At 33.0% G+C, this 22,996-nt stretch overlaps 1 protein-coding gene across 1 annotated transcript in view; it reads left to right on the plus strand.

Annotated features, from left to right (window-relative positions):
• Nucleotides 1-22,996, plus strand: part of mino (glycerol-3-phosphate acyltransferase mino) — a 53,985-nt gene that overhangs the window by 2,296 nt on the left and 28,693 nt on the right. The window contains exons 2-4 of the mRNA XM_090115434.1: nucleotides 6,898-7,095; nucleotides 12,986-13,127; nucleotides 16,448-16,561. Of these exons, the coding sequence (XP_089971560.1) occupies nucleotides 6,929-7,095; nucleotides 12,986-13,127; nucleotides 16,448-16,561 (423 nt within the window). The 5' untranslated portion in view covers nucleotides 6,898-6,928. The remainder of the gene's footprint in view (nucleotides 1-6,897; nucleotides 7,096-12,985; nucleotides 13,128-16,447; nucleotides 16,562-22,996) is intronic.

The following is a 22,996-nucleotide window of genomic DNA, read 5'->3' on the forward strand; positions in this document are numbered from 1 at the left end:
TTATCATATTAATTTTAGCACTAGATTAGGGGCAGATTTAACAATCCTTGGTCAAAACTATTCGTTGAATATCATATGAACCAAAGAATTCAAAAATAAATTTGAATAATGCCTAGTTTTTAATAATTGTTGCTACTAGTAATTTTTATATTATATCTACATAAGAGTGTGAGGTAGAGCTGACTGGCAAATTCATATTATACCATAATTAATCTGGCTGGTTATTGCGATCATAATATGAATTTGCCAGTCAGTTCAATTCACGGCGTAAACTGTCTGGAAATAAGCGGTTATACTACGGCCCCTGATATTGCCATGTGGTTAGGCAAAAGTCACGGGTGCGTATCACGCCTCGTGACTTTTTTTCTATTCTATAAAAAAAATCTCATTTTCGTGTAATAGGTACGTTATTGAACTGATAAGTTTAATTCAAGATTCAAACATGTAAAATTTGTAGTTGCGAAAAAAGGCTATGTGACGTAGTAATTTATATAATGTAAGCATTTGCATTCCATGCCTAATTAATGTAGGTATTACATAGGTATTATGAATAATAATAAGGAGGCACCGAGAATTTTTAAGGCACCTTTTGAATATAATTATCAAATGGATTGCGTTTTTCTAATTTATTTTCTATAGAACATACCTAGTTGTTTAGAGTTTTGCCAAAGTACTGTGGCACTACTATGCCATACAATACAAAATAAATTATTTTTGCACAAATATACGTCATAAAACACAATGTTTGAAGCAGAATGATGAACGTATCAATTTTCTTAATATAATTAAGTTATTGTGTTTAAACATTCCAATACGAAAAACAGAAATAAACATAACTGAAAAAGTAAAATCCATTATCCAAGCAAGCTATAATTATACTATCCGTTTAGAAACGTGCACATAAAAATAACAAAAAACTTTATATCCCCTACATATCCGCCGAAGAAACATAAAATATTTCATTATATTGCATCAGTAGGAATTTATCTCGCAAAAAATTGATTATTATTCTATGTTCTTTATCACCACTCAGTTTTGTGTTTATTAATTAGCAATTGCTAGTAACAAATTATACATATCGATACGAAATAGAAATAAAAATCTTATAAAAATATAATTAAATAATAATTAATCCATACTAATATTATAAATGCGAAAGTAACTCTGTCTGTCTGTCTGTTACTCAATCACGCCTTAACTACTGAACCAATTTGCATGAAATTTGGTATTGAGATATTTTGATACCCGAGAAAGGACATAGGCCACTTTTTATTGCGAAATATGTACCACGGGCGAAGCCGGGGCGGACCGCTAGTATAATTATAAATCTTTGATTAATATCATAATATATCTTCAAAATGCACGTTATTTGCTGAAAATAATGTTATATGCGCAGATGATATTGTATTGTCTTACAAGTTACAGTACAATGCACATTACGCATTTAAAATGTAAAATCTGTTTGATGATAACAAAATTGAACCCGAAACTATAGATTTAATGAGAAATATTGTCATGTGTAAAGTTTTTTTGGATCTAATTTTCTTTATCAATTTTACACGAAAAAACTCGTATAACTATTTTAACAGATAACCTGAAGATTTAAAGCTTATGCCGTTTCTCAAATTTTTACAAGTTTATAGGTATCTACTACCTACCTCATATAATATACAGGTTCTTCGAAAACACTTCTATTTAAATGCGTTTCATTTTTAGTTTTTTTTTTTCTTTCAATGTCGCAGTATTCGTTAATGTATGGGTCACTTTTAGGTCAATACCTCTTTCAGGTGTTTTGTAAAGCGAAAATTTGAAAAAATACAATAGGTATAATTGTTTTAATTTTAAATTTAAAAATACAGTTTACGTAACTTGTTTTGAGTATTAGACTACAGGCCCGTGTTGAAAAAATTATGGGTCATTTGACCCACCAGGTGACCTATCTAGAACGATATAAGAGCATAAAATAATAAGATTCAGCACTATGACGTCACTTGTAAGCTGTCCACCTGAGTGCAGATGAGAATTCGAAGGTTCAGGTAGAGATTTTCTCCCCTTGTCTCCATGATTTTTGTACGGCGTTGCGGAATAATTGATTAAAAGTAGTATAGAAATAGTATGACACAGATGCCGTACAAAATCAAATGACCAAATTTACCCCGGCAACTGTCGAAAAATAAAAATAAATTCCGACTTTGTGGACCACCATTTTTGTAAAAATTATTTTCATTTCTGAAAAACTTGACGACTTTATTTGTTTGCAGGGAACCTTGAGGGAAATGCCAGATAATTTTGAAGCTCGTGTGGTATTCGGGAGATTATTTTTCCGTCCCAAATGTCGGCCAATAATTTCACAATTGAATTGAACCTGTCAGTTTGACGTCAACGATCAGAGAAAATTTTCAAAAAATTATCAGTATAATACCATTTAGGTTGTACCACGTGACGTCGAATGGTGCAATTCTATTGGTCGATATTTGGGTCGGAAAAATAATCACGTTTAACTAAGATAAAATTGACGTCAACAATTTTGGCGTTTTGTTCATTAATAAATGATAACAGGCACGTGTTAATTCATTCATACTGATGTTATTTATAGGCTATTATTCACAACTTCAAACTGCGTCACTCTTAAATGAAAATACTGCAGGAAATTTTCAAACTGGAAAACTTAGCTGCTAAATATTTTTTAAGTGAATCTAGGCGCGTTGAGAATAAAATTTCAAGGTCGCGTCATGGCAATACCAACACGTCATGTAGTAAGGCGACAATTTTGGTATTTTAAAAACCCGTTACATAAAGTTATTTTAAAAATTTATTTCCAGATGGCAAGACTAATTTATTGGTTAACCTTGAGCTGATGTAGTCTGTACTATCCATAATAAAGATTAGCATAAAAGAAATTATCGCTCACAAAGAGGTTTTATTTTATGTTATGACTAGCCGCTCCGCGCGGTTTCACCCCCGTGGCTCCTCTCCTGTTGGTCGTAGCGTGATGGTATATAGCCTATGGCCTTCCTCGATAAATGAGCTATCTAACACCGAAAGAATTTTTCAAATCGGACCAGTAGTTCCCGAGATTAGCGCGTTCAAACAAACAAACAAACTCTTCAGCTTTATAATATTAGTATAGATTAGTATAGATAAAAACATTTTAAAACTTAGTAGTGAACTTAGTAACTCAATTAACGATCGCTTATGTTTATGAATTAATTAATTTTAATTTGACATAAGACGAAAGCTTGGTCAAACATGTGTCTTTATCCATATAATATGTTTTGCTTTCAAGAAAATATAGCCGATACAATAAATCCATACTAGTACAACTGGATATAATAATAAAAACCGGCCAAGTGCGAGTCGGGCTCGCGCACAAAGGGTTCCGTAGCAGCAAATATAATAAATTACAGTTAAATCAACCTATCTCAAAAACTATAAGAGATACTTTGATCAAACCAAAAATCGTTGAAAGAGTTAATTAGCATGCATCACCTCTATTTTTTTTAGAATTTTATACCCCGTAGTTATAAAAATAGAGGGGGGGGGACATACTTTTTACGACTTTGAGAGCTGATATCTCAAAAACCGTTCACTTTAAGAAAAATGTTTTTTAGAAAACTTTATATCATTTTAAAAGACCTTTCCATTGATACCCCACACGGGTATGTACATCGAAAAAAAAAATTTCATCCCTCAGTTACATGTATGGGGGGCCCCACCCCCAATTCTTTTTTTTACTATTTAGTGTCATATTTTTGTAGCGGTTCATACAACACATATTCCCATCAAATTTCATCACTGTAGTACTTATAGTTTCCGAGTAAATCGGCTGTGACAGACGGACAGACGGACAGACGGACAGACGGACAGACGGACAGACGGACATGACGAAACTATAAGGGTTCCGTTTTTGCCATTTTGGCTACGGAACCCTAAAAACTGAAACCTGGATAAACCAGTAACAAAGAACGCGTTTGCTCCATATAATTATTATGTATTGCATTTAATCAGCTGTATTATTATACGAGAAAGTCGTCACCAATGCAGAAAATAGTGCAAGTAACTTTATTGTTGCTAATTGATATATAGAAAGTTTCGCTTTTTGGTTTCTACCAATTTACATACCAACACTATGAAGAATTTATTTATATATATTTATTTTTTTATTTATAGGAAGGAGCTTTTACTAATGAATATCACTCAGTATTTATTTATTTGTGTAATTTTATTTTGGAAACCGGTTCGGTAAGCATCAGTTAATTTATGCTAAGCAAAAAGTGAATTCTTCAAAAGGTTTTTTTTAAACGTATTATCGACTTTTACTTAAGCCTACTAATTAGCATGGACTCTAAAAGGTGTTCGTCTCAATTCGAATCACGCCTTTCTTTTTGGCAATTTCTTAAGACAGCTACAAACTAAATTAAATCTACTCAATTATTATTTGAAATGAATCTCTGTTTTATTTGTATTAAGAATCAATACTTTTCTGTCTTCTATGAAGTGTATCGTACTCCGGGAAAACGGCAAAATTGTCTCAGAAATTAATTGATCCATCCTGTTTTACTCTATCCGTTATAAGACTAGCTAATGTTATCTACCTATACTTTTCTTCTATCGCATATTAAGGTACTCGCAAATTTCAATGTTATCTTACAATTCACATATCAATAACCTCTAATCTCTATCCTTTATATTTTATTTTATTTTATTTTGGTACAGTAACAGATTGCAGAACAATTCCTTATATCTAGCTCTTATCTAATAATACATATAAATTCTACAACCCAATTAATACCATACACAGCTTTGAACCAAAAAACAAAAACCGTTTACATTATGACCATGTTTATCCATATCTATACCAAGCTATAGCCAGGAACAAACATAAACCAAGAAAAAAAATTCTAACAGAGAGAAAAAAAGCTACTATTTAAAATACAAAAAAAAAATACGTTGTTACTGCAATTTATAAACATTACTTCTAAAAATATACGTAATCAGTACCAACTATTCTTGACCGCGGTGACCTAATAGCAAAGAAATTATGTTTAGAAATTGCCAAGCCTTATCAATTACCTACGTTTCTATAAACAGAGTATAAAACTGCAGTGAACTATAAAATTTCCTTCCTCGCTGAACTCATGACCCGATCATGTATACAAATGTAATATTTACGTGATTATTGTTGGTTTATCACGACCCATGTGGAGAGTGTATGAGTGTATTTCTATAATATAAGTATGAGTGTATTACTAATGTTTATGTATTGGATTGACCAAGGGTGGAATTGATTTGTTGATACACGAGGAACGATCTAGATATGACTATTAGATTAGTCAAATCTATCTAATCTAATATATATATTAATCTACACTAATATTATAAAGAGGAAAACTTTGTTTGTTTGTTTGATTGTTTGATTGTAATGAATAGGCTCATAAACTACTGGACCGATTTTAAAAATTCTTTCACCATTCGAAAGCTACATTATCCACGAGTAACATAGGCTAGGTTTTATCCCGGAAATCCCACGGGAACGGGAACTATGCGGGTTTTTCTTTGAAAACGCGGGCGAAGCCGCAGGCGGAAAGCTAGTATATTATAAAGGCGAAAGTTTGTAAGGATGTATGGATGTATGGATGTTTGTTACTCTTTCACGTAAAAACTACTGAACCGATTACAATGAAATTTAGCACACATAATATAGAGGGTAACTTGGATTAACACATAGGATAGTTTTTATCCCGGAAATCCCACGGGAACGGGAACTATGCGGGTTTTCCTTGGCAAACGCGTGCGAAGCCGCGGGCGGAAATCTAGTGTTTTCATAATTTTGTACGGTGGAGCACCTAGCGAAATGTGGATGTAATTTTTCGCGATATATGAAAAGTTGTGAAGAAATTTTTTTATTTATTAAACGTTAGAATTTGCCACCTTATAAAAAAAATCTCGTAAAAGAAGTTTTGCAATCTGTTAGAGATTTAATGATGAAATATTTTACTAATAAATGTAGTTTATTACAAATGCAATAAAAATTATGAGTCATTGTAGAGAAGTAAAGTTTAGTGAAGCGGAAATGCAGATACCGGAAACGTACCGTTAGAATAATGTATTGTTGAATTCGTAATTTTATTATTATCACAAAAGGAATTAATGTACGTGTTATAGCAATATTGTGGCAATATGTTCGGAAGCATTTCCTTTGTCTCTGTGAGGCAAGTTAAAAAAGAGAGGCATAGAATTTATTGCATTTAAAATAATTTCCAAAATCATAGTTATTCACAACGATTATTGATTATAGAAACAATTTGGTTTGGTTTAAATGTTAATGTGCCACGAATTAATTTAATAAAAATAATCCATAAGATCATCGTTGATGCAATAAAAATAGGAAAAAATAAATAAATATTTATTTACAAACAAACGATTGCTTGCTTACAAAAATAAATAGAAATAAAATTGTTTAAGATCAGAGTTATTCGAATTGAACACAACGAGGTGAAAACAACATTTTCCTCTACGCAACCAATAGAGAACAAAGGTACATATTATACATACGATTAAATTATCATTATTCCATCATCACGTAACAAAATGGTTCATTCACGTTGACCGTCCACAGTACAATGGTTATTAGTTTATCATCTGGGTCGTTATTGTTTTCATTCGCGACCATAATGTGAGTTTGTTATCTATCACGCCGTTCTGTGTCTTTTCTTTGTGATAATGTGACTGATCGTGCGCAGTCGACGCTCGCGGCCGGCGGAGGTCGCGCGTCTTTACACACGTCGCTGTGTCGATACGTCTCACCAATCGTGTTTTAATTTACATTGTCTAATTTTAAATGTAATTTCGTAACGTATTTTGTTTGTGAAAACGAGAAATCGACTATTTGCGCAGGGACCCGTTCAAGTGATTCAGTGTTTTGTGTATGTTTGAACGTATGAGTGTATACAATTGGACTGGTAATGTAAACTCGAGTGTCGAGATGGAGACGATGATAAATGTTTGGACAGTGGTGGAGCATGTGCGAGTGACCAGCAGTGCGGCAGAGCTGGCGATATTCACAGCCATACTGTATTGGTTCTTTACGTCGAGGTGCGTTCATTTTTTATAAGCCTGTTAATTTAATGATAGCTCGAATTCTTGAACCTTTTTTACTTTTGTGTAAATTTTTAATGATACGATTTCTTGAATCAGGTTCTCGTAATTTTTTTGCAGAGTAATTGTTGTTGCGAATTATTATTTAATTGAAGTGTCAAGGATGTGAACTTTATACTTTGAGTAAAAATTATTTAAAAAGATGTGTAGGTACATAATTATTTTTATTTTACATGTATCGCGTACATCTCTTGAATCAGTTATTTAAAAAATAGTTATTTTTAGCAGCTTAATTAAAGTTTGGATCTAGTGAAAAAAATTACGATAATTGCTTGAATATTAAAGCCAAAAAATATCTTATTTATTCACGTGTAGTTGAGAAATTAATTTAAATTTATTCGCAAATGATATTTACGTGAAACTTTTAAACAATACATTTTTGTTCCATAGTCAAATTTTATTCACTTATGAATACAGTATAAAACTACAATATTTTAAGGACATTAAATATCCTTCAATTATTGAAAGTTTAAAATTAATATAAGGGACAAAATTATTCACAGTTTAATATAATAAGAAAACTAAGACTCTAATAATTCTAATACCAAACTCTATAATAAATTATTTGTGTTTATTATTATTTATTATATACAACCAAAGTGAACTTTTATAATCTTCTTCTTATATATAAAAATGAATCGCAAAATGTGTTGGTAAGCGCATAACTCGAGAACGGCTGAACCGATTTCGATAATTCTTTTTTATTATATTCCTTGAAGTACGAGGATGGTTCTTATGTAGAGAAAACGTAAATATTATGTACCACGGGCGAAGCCGGGGCGGACCGCTAGTTATTTATAAAATCAAATAAATGAACCCCAGTTGTATGGAAAAGAAATACATTTTCGTAAAATATGCAATAAGTTTCTCTATCAAAAACGCGGAGCGTTGTAGAGCTTTTACTTCAGAAATACAGATAAAGTTTAGACTGATAATTTTAACTTTAAACAAAATTTTTAGCCGTTAAATATTTCTATATTTACATATCTACATATATTTTCGTTTCATTCGCATTGGCATCAACTGATCACGAAGTCAACGGATACACAACAAAGGGACCAATTGAAACACAAACGGTCGACGCTTGCCACCCCCTGTGATTGTACTTAATTCATACATTTTGAGCATTATATACAATTTATATACAAGTAAAATATTTTTTTGTTTGTCCTGTATAAGTGTTTGTTTTGATAGGACGATAGACCGTACGGTAGTTCTCACTCACGAAACGAAGGTTTTTGTAAGGAACAATTTAAGGCTTATCTTCCCTTCGCTCGTGATACATAACTTATAGAACGCAGTGTAGTATAGCCAAAGGTGGAAATTTTTGGAGATCGGTCCACTAGTTTCTGAGATTAGCGCGTTCAAAGTAACAAACTCTTAAGCTTGGTATCGATAAATATAAGCAACGAATTAAGAACCTTCCAACGTTTTGGAAACGACAGTTACAAAGAGTAAAAAGCAGTCGATTACGTGGCATTACAATTACAGAGATTTACGAGCAGAACTGAAATTGCATAACAAATGAAGTATTTAGTCGCAATTTATTACGTTACCTTTGTGATCTGTTTACAACATCGAAAGAAAATATTTTAACAACATTGCCAGTATTCGGCAATAAGACAGAATTATTGCAGTCTAAATCGTATAGGAGCTACCGACGTTGACAAGTGAGAATTTTAGTATAGTTGGTTCTTTGATATACTGTTCCTCTTGCTATTTCGGTTAGAGTCCGGGCTGTCTGGCTGGTCGCAGTGGTTGCGTTTAGTAGTGCGCATCTTATCTGTAGGTACAGGATAATTTCCTTAATTTTAAGTCATTTTTTAACGCGTAATTTTTAATATTTTGCCTTTAGATAGATCCATCAGACATAGTTTTTTTATTGCAAGACGTTTTTTTCGTTGTTAAATAGGTGCCAGACGCAATTTTTTATTTCGTTTTTATAAAAAATTCAAATTATTTTAGAATGTCTGTAAATTTCATATTATGTTCTTCAAACATAATATAATCTAAAATTAATTAGCCAGACGCTAATTCGATTGTTAAGTATTAAACAATGTGTATAAATAAAAATAATTTGGAAAATCCAAAAGTGCACGCCTCATAATTTTTTTTTAATAAATATTTATTAATTATTATTTTTGTTTATTTAATAACAATTAAACCACATCGAATCAGACCCTGAAAAATGAAAGGGTTCTATTCCTGAGCATACTCAAGCGTAAGAGAAAAAAAAAGACTCGATTAGTAAAGTATTTCGGTCGCTATCGTGTTAACAAGAAAAAGGATCCGCACATACAGACACACGGACGTCCAAGACAGAACTTTTTTAAACTGTTTTTTAACTAGTTTAAATAACAAAAATGACATCAAAAATATCATGAACGTTAAAAATGGTGTTTTTTCTTAATATGTGTGTGTATGTATTATCTTACAAGTGCAATGTATGATACATAAAGACATTTTAAGTTTGAAAAATCAGATGTTTTGCGCGAAGTGACAGTAGTACCCACCTCAACGCTTCGCTTATGAGGCGTGCAAAAAAGTAATGAAGCATGCAGCTCATCAGCTAGTGTATTTTAATTATGCGACAGAAAATAATTGCAAGAATACAATGTTATTTACACTTGTTCTTATAAATAAAAGCTAAAATGAAAAAAAAAAACAATAAAAGTGAAAAATAAAATATTAAAGTTACCATACATTGAAAATAGAATAAAATCTATATATCAATGAAGGTTAAACAATTACATTGTTAAATTTAAAAGCCATCTTCATAATCATCATCATCATCACACACCACACCACACACGACACACACACGTGAACACACATACACTCGCATGTTTAAGTTTGTATTGAATTTAACTAAAGTAGTTAGCATGAATTTATATAGCTAGTATACTAGCGGTCCGCCCCGGCTTCGCCCGTGGTACCTACATGTTTAAACTATCCTATCTCTCAAGTTGGATCGAACTGCACATGGTGTGCGAATTTTATTATAATCGATTAAGTGGTTTAGGAGTCCATTGAGGACAAACATTATGACACGAGATTTATGTATATATATTAAGATTAATGAATTAATATTGTTATCATCATCACTACATGGTATAAAACAAAGTCGCTTTCTCTGTCCCTATGTCCCTTTAAATCTTTGAAACTACGCAACGGATTTTGATGCGGTTTTTTTAATAGATAGAGTGATTCAAGAGGAAGGTTTATATGTATAATAACACCCATTAAATAGTGGAAAAGTACTGTTATTTTTGAGGTTTCTAATGTGATGTCGTAAATAATTACATTTTTTCCACATACAGTGCAAACGCAGGCTGAACCCTACGAGTTTTATCAAAATATTGTACTAACTATAATAGTACACATTGAAAAGGTCTACAGAAAAGTCCGTGATGGTATATGTCTATCTCTTATGGATAACCCACAATAACTTTTTTTTGTCATTTACTTTTTACGACAAATAATAATGGCTAATTTTCGAAGCGATTTTAACCAATAGGTACAGCATTAATCCTTAGCCAATTAAAGACCTTGAATACATTGTTCATTTAATATAGATCTATATGGCCCTTTACACCGTATGATTTAAGTGAATATTTTCGAAGATATTACAGATTTAAAAATTGCGGGACGTAGCGTTTGCGGCGGTACCGGCCGGCCGCCCGGCTATATATTTTATACCCGTGCGAAGCCGGAGCGGGCCGCTATGTATTTATATTCAACGTTCACAGTTTTTCTGTAGTGTATTTAGTATCAGCATTGCACCCGTGCGAAGCCAGGGCCAGGCGGGGCGCTAGTTAGTTATAAAAAAAATTGTTTTGTATAGAAGATTGTTGATGTACCCTAATAGTTTATTTTTTAGCCTAAGGAATAAAATGTACCAATGGAAGGTACTTGTTCCTACAACACAGGGAATCCCAGAGTAGGAACAATTCAATTTCTATGCATCGTATATTTTCGAAAAAAAAAGTTATTTTTTATTGTTATTTAATTTTCGCGGCCGACCCTTTCTATCTCTCTTGCACTTTAAACTATCTCTCCATATACACAATCACCAAATTGTTATACTTACCTACTTTCACTACGTTTTTATTAGTACATATTTAATACTTAACAATCGAATTAGCGTCTGGCTAATTAATTTTAGATTATGTTATGTTTGAAGAACATAATATGAAATTTACAGACATTCTAAAATAATTTGAATTTTTTATAAAAACGAAATAAAACATTGCGTCTGGCACCTTTTTAACAACGAAAAAAACGTCTTGCAATAAAAAAATTATGTCTGATGGATCTATCTAAAGGCAAAATATTAAAAATTACGCGTTAAAAAATGACTTAAAATTAAGGAAATTATCCTGTGCAGATAAGATGCGCACTAAAAAACGCAACCACTGCGACCAGCCAGACAGCCCGGACTCTAACCGAAATAGCAAGAGGAACAGTATATCAAAAAACCAACTATACTAAAATGACTTTTTTTTTAACGTTAATAGCTCCCGTACCAAAAGGTAATTTAAAAGACATTTCTTGTTAAAATAATAATCTCTTGATGAGTGTTAATATAATGTCTACAACAGTCGGAAATACCCAAGATAGATAGAGCTTTTTTACGATATCGTCTGCTAATACTTCACAATTATGCATTATTTAATATTCAATGTTTGAGTTGACACTTGTTACTCAACGAATGATATATCAATATTTGATCCCCTTTTGTTTTGTTTTAACGTGATAAAAAATCAAACAAAAACTGTGTATTAGCCATGAAAAAACATTTATTTTATTCAAAAACACATTTATTTATTTTAATTCATTTGTGATGAATCAAATATGTATTTACAAACTTACAAGAAAATGTAATCGTTAAAAAAAATTCAAAGATTTTGTTGATATCTTTAAATCTTTTGATAGACTAAAATTAGATCGTTGTTTGCGATACATTTTCACTCGAGTATCTTCACTGACAGATTTAATAGGTAATTTAGCTATTTAGAAGTTTTTATTCTTAGTTCACTCAATGGGTTTTAAAAACTTTTTTTATGCGAATAAATATAGATTTAATGGAAACTGACCTCGCGGACTTTTCTCGTAGGAATATTTATAGAATTTTCTTATGGAAACTGCAATAGTTAAATAAATGTATTATGTTTATGCAATGCTAATAGCATTTAAACATGCAATAACCTAATTTTGCGTCCCTCTACCTTTATAACTAATTCTTTATTTATTTTTTATGCAATCTTTTAAAACTGCTAATGTAGAGTCATATTTTGGCTGCTCTACCTCTTCAAAATATCGCTTCAACATAATAGTTACCTACTCAAGGTCTCAATGCCAATACAATACAATTTTTCACGCTTCGAACTTTGAACGGAGTTTAATGAATTTTGAAAATTTTAATTGCGCTTTTTTGTATAAGGAGCCTATGTTTGATATTTAATTTTATAGCATTGAAATGCATTATATATAAGGAATTAAATCATCTCAATATATGATCCTACCCTTTCGGTTGTGTGTCCCTTGAATCGTGAAATGAAATGTGTCCCGTAGAATAAATTCGATTGCTCTGACGGGATCACGGGTGGGCGGTGGCCGATAGGTCTGTCGTCGCCCAGGCAAGGCGAAAGACGCGGGTTCGAATCCCATCTCGTAATCGAATCTATTTTTTCAACTCTTGTGCGGTGCAGTGGTGATCGATTGCTACCAGGCGAACAGTTCGTCTGCCCGCTTTTTTATAAAATAAAAATTCTTAAGAAATGTCTCATTTATAAACCTAAATTAAATAACAATACTTTTGTTCCAGCCGTGTAGCAGACATGCTTGAAGTGGTGGGGGAGCGCGTGGGGGGGTGGTGCGGCCGCGACACGACGTCCCTCCGGCAGGCGGTGCGCGCGCGCAAGCGGCAGCACGCCGATGTGTATGCTAAACTCGATGCTGAAATTACTGTAAGTGATATGGGCAAATAATGTTTTGTGTCGTAAGTAGTTTCGAGTCTATCTATACTTCTATACTAATATTATAAAGAGGAAAAGTTTGTAAGTATGTATGTATGTATGTATGGTTTTCACGCAAAAACTACTGGACCGATTTCAAAAATTCTTTCACCATTAGAAAGCTGCATCTTTACTGAGCAACATAGGCTATATTGCATTTTCAAAAAAATTAGAGATCCTTACCAAAAATGCAATAATGTAACCCAAGGTGTAAAAAAATCCTCAATAAAATTTCTGTCATCGCGTGCGCTGCAGAATCTATTGAAGATAGAACAAAAAAATTTTCTACGGTATTATAGAATGGATCAATATCTACAAGAAAGTCCGCGATACCATATGTCCATCTTCAGTAGTTATGTTACTACAACAACTTTTTTACGTTTTCAAAGTAAATAGAAGTGCCGACAGTAATCAAACCATGTTATCCATACACATATATTAATCCTTATCCCATTAAATGATGTTTTACTATAGACTGTTTCAATACCAGCAAAATACTTTTTAAATGAAAAGAATTGGATATTCCATTCAAAAGATATAACGAATTTTTAAAAGTGTCAATCTACAGAAAATAGTAGGTATACTGTTCGAGCAGGCCGTAGTGCGGGGGTCACGGAGGAATTCTACCAATATGCGTCTTGACGGAACACAGTGGGGTTTTGGTCGGTAGGAATCCGTCATAACCCACGGCCCCTCCCCCGGAGGCCGTGGGTATCTATGAAAGATTTCCCCACTAAAACAAAAAAAAAGGCCGTAGTGCGGGACGGGGTAAAGGTGATTTTCATGTGATTAAAAATTAAACCTATAGTCCGACCTATAGTAGACTTTTCACTGTAACGATATCGCTATCTATGCGAGTGAAGCCGCAGGGCATTGCTAGTCTACAATAAAAAAAGATAGGGATAAATGGCGAGATACAAGTAGTCACAATAGATATCTTTTTAATGCAGTGGTGGAGTGCATCTAAAAGATAAATTTTTGCATGTGTTACAGTTTTTTTTTTCTTTTTTTCCTGTCGAACCGAATCGGCATTATACTAGATAGGTTAATATTTGTCATAGGATGTTTTTGGTCGAAAGTAGGGATGTAACGAATTACATGATTTTGCCGATACGATACCGATACCGATATTTGTAGTAATGTATCGGCGATACCGATACCGATACCGATATCGATGGCTTGGTAGAAAAATAAATAGTGAATTATGCATAAAAAGTTACCAACATTTAACAGAGACAACTGTTAATCGTATTCTTTTAAATAAAAATGCCAAATCAAAAAACAACAAAACCATTTATTTTAGTATTATTATTTTACAAAGTCAGTTAAACTTTAAGTAATACACATACAATCAGTACCTAATAAAAGTTTACTATAATTGGTAGAGTTTTTTTTCAGAAAACAAAGTGCGCACGCGCGGGCGGCCGCCCGCATCGTTCATTGGGCGCGGATTTTTGAATTATTTGATATCAAAAAAATTGGTTGTTTGTAACGTAGGTTTACGATCGAGATGTTTACGTGATAACATAATGCAGTGGCAGCGCTCGAGATGAAACGGGAGATCGGTCCGTCTCTCTCTCGTTATACTTGCGATCGCGCTCGTGAGGTTTTGGTGTGACACAAGTTTATGAACATGTCACCCGACTAAAACGATTTTAAAAACGTTATCACGTTAAAAATTAAAAAAATTCAAAATTATTTATTTCTTTCCTTTACATAAACAAATTTGTGATTGGAACACTCCTAGTAAGCAAATAAAATGCTTGTGTCAGGAGGTTCCGCTCTTCCTTAACACTATTACAGAAACAGAAATAAAACAATATGAATGAATACAATGCAAAAACATAAAAGAAAAGAAAGAATTTAATAAAAAAATATCGGTATCGGTTGATTTATTATCGGCGATACCGATATATCGGCTTGCCGATATATCGGCCGATATATCGGTATCGGTATCGGTATCGTTACATCCCTAGTCGAAAGTAGTTTGGTCAATTTTAAGGACACTCATATTAAGGACTAAAAAAGTCTGAATGTATGTAGCAGGTGCATACAAAAAAGAAATCGATAACTTCTTTTAATTCGATTCGATGGCACCGTAGCTAAATGTAGACCTGTTATTTGACATTTTGAAGGCGCTATTTGAGTATCAGAGTGCTATTTGAGTACAAAGAAAACATTGTATGTATATGTATATAGTTCACTGAATGTAGCCAGCTATTTTGTTCACAGTAGCTAAGCTCAATAGAAATGGTATAAGAGATTCGTAGCCTTGTCTATAATATACGCTCTTATTGCATTTCTATTCCTGTATGTAGTAGATGTGCAAATAATAATTTAACAGAATTTTTATCTGATTAAAGGGAAGTATAGAGAAGAAAAGTTATGCAAAACTCTACAAAATTAGAGTGCACTGATACTGCGTCTTAAAATAATTTAGCTCTCCATGAAGTATTTATTCAGTTTAGTAAATTTAAAAAGGAATTATGAAAATTATCTTCAAGCAGAAATGTGGATCAAGGCTGCTTCACTATTGAGCGACCATAAACATTTAAACAAAAACTTTGCAATTAATATCATTATAATTTTATTTATTATCTTATAATTTTGTTCGCGATGGCATACCACAGATAGGCATAGGTATTAAATAATTATTTACAGCAGCTCTAATTGTAATGTTTCGAAATCGGGAGTAATTAAAATTGAGAAAACTGCAATTATAATACATATACATATATGTTGTTGTCGTATAATTAAGAAAGAATTATCTGGCGGGCCAGAAAGTACTATTGTTACATTAATAAGAAATGTCTTTAATACCTACTCCGTGTTTTGTTAGATTATTTTCAGGATTTAATTGATTATAGAAATCAAACTTAAAACTTTCTGGTTCTATCTCTACTACTATTATAGCGTGCGTTATCCCTGATATTTAAAACCTCTTTTAATGAAATTGGTCGCTTCTTTGCCTTATTCCTTACTTCATTCACAAGACCGAAATGTTTAAGTAAATCTCCTGTAGTATAATTACTCTACCAAAACATAACTTGCTGCATCCATCAATTGGAATAATGCCTTTTTTTCCGAAAAGCTTTGCTCTAGCATATACCAGAATTTAATAAAGTGTCTATTAGTTCATGGATGTATCTATGCAATTAGAATAAAACCACTTATTAATCTTTGCTTATTAAATTTGGTGATAAGTCTCCCCATTGCATTCTTTAAATCTCTGTTCTAGAGCATTCCAGAGTTTAAACAATTATTTGTTTCAGACAAGAACATCATCGCTATATCGAATGAAAGATGGACCCATAGTGCCACCGCCCCAACCGCAGACGAGACCCTCCGCGGGTCTGGCTTGTGCGAGATGTGCACCTTTATCCAGGGTAAGTGATATTGTAATGTGTACCGTATTTTTATGGGTTAAGGTTTAGAATTGTGGGAGATAATAATCTTCACATGTGTATCGTTTCTTAAATTCGTTAACAAATAGGTTTTGATTTAATAGACAATTTTCATTTAATTGTTTTGAAATGCGTCGGTTAGTAGGCATTTATTTTGATTGTTCTACGGCTCTACTTTGTAACATTTAATTGTTTATAAAATTATTAACAGTCACGCGGAGACTTAATAAGTCTTATAGGTATATAACAAAGAAAAATTTACAAGACAATATATATCTGCTTCAATAAAAGCAAACAATGGAATGCTATCCAAAAATAAACTTTATATTTATGTAACAAAGACATAATTCCGTTAACAAAAGATTTTCTGTAAACAAAGTGTCATCAATATTCAACAACGTACGAACTTTAAATGTAATGAAATCACAGTTCACTCAAAGTACATGGACATACATACGAAACAGGAAGCATTAAGTACTGGATATTGCGCAGTTTCCAATTTGTGTGACATTTGGTGACACTTATCGTACGATTGGCGAATACACGCCTCATCTTGGCATATTAACACATTTTCCTTGATAAGAGATGTGGGAGGAACCTTTGACCTAGAATGATTGTAAAATAGGACCCCATTGTTCGATCGTGTGACATCTGATAGATACGTCTTTATAGTAGTTCGTATGGAAGAAATTTTGTACCTACTGATATTAATAATGTGAGAGAAATTAGATTAAGTTGAAAATGATTATATGGCGGGGCTCCTATTTCTGTGTAGTTAAAAATAATACGAACCTATCCTATCGTGGGGTACGTTACTTCTACTTATCCAAACCAAAAATTTCTGACTACAAAATGCCGAGCGTTTGGAAACGGTGAAATAATACAATTTGCCTGCGACGGACAGATGCATTAAATTGACATGCACATTGCACAAAGATTAGACAAAGTAATTTCCTAACCATTGACGCTAATTGTATCAGTCAAAGGGGTAGATTGGTATCACATTAAAGCTGGGGCTCAAATTTGAAATTACCTTAATCTTTGTCTTCCTGTCATGTCACCACTAGGCTTAATATAATAATTGAACTGAAAGTATAGTTAGGGAGCCAGGTGCAAATTGGGTTCATTATTTCCTCTCAAGAGATAATTCGTCAGAAGCATCAGAGTATAGTATTATAAAGCCTCGTGAACGTCAGCTGGCGCTCGGCTGGGGGGGTGAGCGGTTGTAGCCTCCCACGCACGTAGGAAAAAAAAATACATTCATTCATTTCCTCTCAGCTAAAAATTTGTCAAATTGTAGCTAACCCAATATCTCAACGAAAAAAAATAATCAGCTGGTTACAACGTGGTGTATTATACGTCAGCTGGTGTCTCGAACATGAAAAAAGAACAATTATTTTCCGTGATTTCCTCTCAAACAAAAATTTACCTGATGATAGCTTATATGTAACTGTGGATAAATATATAAGTCAGCTGGCTGTATCTTGGTGGAAAAACCGTCAGCTGATACTTTGAAAGTTATTACATAGGAGTTAGACAGAAGCATCTATTGCCAATTTATATGCATCAGCTGACTAGGTTTTCCTCAACTTATTGCTAGCTGATTTTTTAACCGACTTCAAAAAAAAGGAGGAGGTTATCATTTCGGCCGGTATGTTTTTTTTTATGTATGTTCACCGAATACTCCAAGGTTTCTGAAACGATTGACGTGATTCTTTTTTTTTTGTTTGATGCGGAATGGTGTCGAATTGGTCCCATAAAAATTCGGATTCGGATTTATTCGGATAGGCCCAGTAGTTTTTATTTTATGAGCATTTTTGTCTAATCTCGATGACTTAATTGAAATGAAGCAAGTAAAGTTGATTCACTTCCTGGTAACCGATTGAGCTGAAATTTTGTATACGTATGTAAATTGGATAGCGATGAAACATTATCATGATATAGAGCTGATTTGATGATGGAATCGGAAGGTGGCCATAGGAACTCGGTAATATATTGACTCAACTTTAGGTATCGAGTTTGGGCTCGTTGGATTCGTGTTGAAAAATACACTAAAAAGTATTAAATAAAAATAACTACGTTAATCATTGATCTTTTTTAGACGATTAAATCCGTACATATGGCAAACAAACTCTTCATTTAACATTTATTAACATTTACGAGAAATTATTTCAATCTGACTTTATGTTGACGTCCTGCAAAACTTACATCGTTGGTATATAACGACTCTGATAATGAATCGGAAAGAGAGGAAAGTGACTCAAGCCAGAGCGTAAACGAATAAATCATATTGTTCTCATTATCATTTTTTATCAAGTTTATATAATAAATATTATTTATCGAGTAACTAGTTCATTTATTGCTAATTGATTATTTAATTATTTAAATATATAAAATTATTTGATTACATACTTATTCGTTTCAAAAATATTGATACTGAATGTTTATTTCAACTTAACTCTTATATTGAAGCGCAATGTCGAATAATTAAAGATACGTCATTTCCTCTCAGATGAAAATTTGTGAGCTGATTGTTAATATACTGATGCGATAAATAAAAAAAATCAGCTAGCAATAAGTTGAGGAAAACCTAGTCAGCTGATGCATATAAATTGGCAATAGATGCTTCTGTCTAACTCCTATGTAATAACTTTCAAAGTATCAGCTGACGGTTTTTCCACCAAGATACAGCCAGCTGACTTATATATTTATCCACAGTTACATATAAGCTATCATCAGGTAAATTTTTGTTTGAGAGGAAATCACGGAAAATAATTGTTCTTTTTTCATGTTCGAGACACCAGCTGACGTACAATACACCACGTTGTAACCAGCTGATTATTTTTTTTCGTTGAGATATTGGGTTAGCTACAATTTGACAAATTTTTAGCTGAGAGGAAATGACTGAATATATTTTTTTTTCCTACGTGCGTGGGAGGCTACAGCCGCTCATCCCCCCAACCGAGCTCCAGCTGACGTTCACGAGGCTTCATAATACTATACTTTGATGCATTTTACAAATTACCGCTTGAGAGGAACTTGGTCATAAAATCTGCTGCTGGCTCCCTAACCAGTAGTGATGTATAAAAAAGAGTGTTTGTGCCGAGCACACGTGTCAGATGTGAAACTTCTTTGGCAAGATTCAAAGATACCATAATCGTCGCCTTACTCCATGACGTGACGGTATTGCATTCGAGAGTTCGGGTTAAATTATAAAATTTATATACGACTAGCTTTCCGCCCGCGGCTTCGCCCGCGTTTTCAAAGAAAAACCCGTTCCCGTAGGATTTCCGGGAGAAAACCTATCCTATGTCCTTTCTCGGGTATCAAAATATCTCTATACCAAATTTCATGCAAATTGGTTCAGTAGTTAAGGCGTGATTGAGTAACAGACAGACAGAGTTACTTTCGCATTTATAATATTAGTATGGATAATGAAAATATAAATAAAATAATTTAGGATGGGAAATAGTAGTTAACTCGGCATTAGTTTACCAACCAATACCACCTTTTCTCAGAATATATGCAAACATTTTCATAAAAGGCGATCAAGAAGATTTAGAACCATTTGTTTATAAACACTATGACTCGACAGTTTTATATATCTAGATATTATATAGTCGTAACACTTATCAACGTTCGTATAATATAATCAAATGTAGGTACATAAGAGTAGGTAATGTTGCACTGCAGTTCGTTCACCCCGATATTATTGCGTAGGTAATAAATATTATGCACATTTCATTCGTAGGAAGCGTGGAGGTTAAAAGTTAAAACGCATTTTCATTGTGCTCTGTGTCCTTTGCATTGCTGGATGGTATATTGTGACGTCACTGTTCAACAAGTAATAAATTTGCAAAGTTTAAATAAGAAAGCTAAACAGTTTTTTTTTATATATAACATCAGAAAAGGACCGTCGTATAATATTCTATCCCTTTACTTAAAAGGGGTGAACCCTTTTAAGTAGGGATGTAACGATACATGATTTTGCCGATACGATACCGATACCGATATTTGTAGTAATGTATCGGCGATACCGATACCGATACCGATATCGATGGCTTGGTAGAAAAATAAATAGTGAATTATGCATAAAAAGTTACCAACATTTAACAGAGACAACTGTTAATCGTATTCTTTTAAATAAAAATGCCAAATCAAAAAACAACAAAACCATTTATTTTAGTATTATTATTTTACGAAGTCATTTAAACTTTAAGTAATACACATACAATCAGTACCTAATAAAAGTTTACTATAATTGCTAGAGTTTTTTCAGAAAACAATCTCAAATCAACAACCTCCCGCATCGTTCATTGGGCGCGGATTTTTGAATTATTTGATATCAAAAAAATTGGTTGTTTGTAAAGTAGGTTTACGATCGAGATGTTTACGTGATAACATAATGCAGTGGCAGCGCTCGAGATGAAACGGGAGATCGGTCCGTCTCTCTCTCGTTATACCTGCGATCGCGCTCGTGAGGTTTTGGTGTGACACAAGTTTATGAACATGTCACCCGACTAAAACGATTTTAAAAACGTTATCACGTTAAAAATTAAAAAAATTCAAAATTATTTCTTTCTTTCCTTTACATAAACAAATTTGTGATTGGAACACTCCTAGAAAGCAAATAAAATGCTTGTGTCAGGAGGTTCCGCTCTTCCTTAACACTATTACAGAAACAGAAATAAAACAATATGAATGAATACAATGCAAAAACATAAAAGAAAAGAAAGAATTTAATAAAAAAATATCGGTATCGGCTGATTTATTATCGGCGATACCGATATATCGGCTTGCCGATATATCGGCCGATATATCGGTATCGGTATCGGAATCGTTACATCCCTACTTTTAAGTATATGTACTATTTTTAGAACTCATACGAAGTTCCTTACTACTCAATACATATGTATATCAATCAAATTTTATGTGAAACGGAACGTAAACGAATTTTTCTATTCTTTACGATAATTATAGTATAGTAGAGATTACGTACTCGGATTCGACGGTACATTCGACTATTATTCGTAATATTTTGCGATATTCGTAGAGATTAGAAAAGGCTTTCTAGAAACACGATAAACTGATAAAATTCTAATTAATAATTTTATCGCCTAAACATTATTCGTAACAGCTGTAGCATAGCTTGATACAGTTATACTATGGCCGTAGTGTTGCGTTTGAGATTTTAAAACGAATGTATTACCTACTTGTATAATATTATCTATGCCTATACTATATAATCATTACTTTAAACCATAATTGGTCGATCTTTAATTATAGTGCTTGTAATTTAAATCGATCCCTCTTTAGATAAGTGTTAAAAAAAAGAAGCAAATTGTTAAAAAGAAAATACACTACGTTGAAATCATCGTAAAATAACCACCAATTACACAGTTAAATTCTTACTAAATCAGGTTGCTATAAATGTACTGGCGCATAAAAAATTACCTAAAGTCAGTGAGTCAGAATTTGAGGTCATTGCCAAAGTTCTTCGACCTCAGTTTTGTTTACGAAATCAGCCCAAAGATTTATTTGCTTTGCAATTTGTTATTTCATTAATGATTTTTATAAAGGGAAGTGAAAATTAGGAAATATAGTGTCAGAGTACATATATACATTTTATAATTCGGTAGGTAGGTATAAAGGCTTTGTCAGACAGGACGCGTACTTAGCGCGCGTCAGAGCGTTAAGTTGACGCCGCGATATGACGCTAAGATGTGTTCTACTACCATCGTAGAATACCGTCAAACAGAGCGCCGGCGCTAGCAGTACGCAACGCTCTGTCGCGGCGTTAGGACGCTTTAACGTCGGGTGTTGTATTTTTTTACAAATTTTATTTTAGCGTCGGAGTTAATAGGCGTAAAATAATAATAAAATACTGCATAATGACCGAAAATTTGATAGAATTGGTTAGAAAATATCCATGCTTATATAATACGAAGGATAGTTCATATAAACTATAAAGATATATCAATGAAGGCAAAATTGTGGGCACAAATCGGAGAAGAAATTAATGAAACTAGTAAGTAAAAAATTCTTCCGACTCCGGAGTTAATATCGCTGTACCTTGTTTTGTTCGTAAGTAATAATTATGTAAACAACATGCAGCTAATAATATCAATTGCTGTGTCCTAACGCGCGCTAAAGCGTTCTGTTTGACGAAGCCTCGCGCGACGTTAAAACAGGACGCTGTAGCGCTACTACGCAGCGCTAAAATACGCGTCCTATCTGACAAAACCTTAATAGGTATTTTGTCGTTTCTACAGTTTTCTTTGGATTATTGTTGGTTTATCTTTGCCGTAAATATAATAATTAATAAATAATAATTATAAAAAAAAACTTTTTATTACAATGAGTTCTCTATTTGTGCAAATATTTTTTTAGTTTTATTTGTGTGATGAAAATGTGTTT

The sequence above is a fragment of the Colias eurytheme genome, chromosome 23, assembly GCF_061535395.1.
Source record: "Colias eurytheme isolate Ceu_HAF_F1 chromosome 23, ilColEury1 Martin Lab GWU primary, whole genome shotgun sequence".
Lineage (NCBI taxonomy): Eukaryota > Metazoa > Arthropoda > Insecta > Lepidoptera > Pieridae > Colias > Colias eurytheme.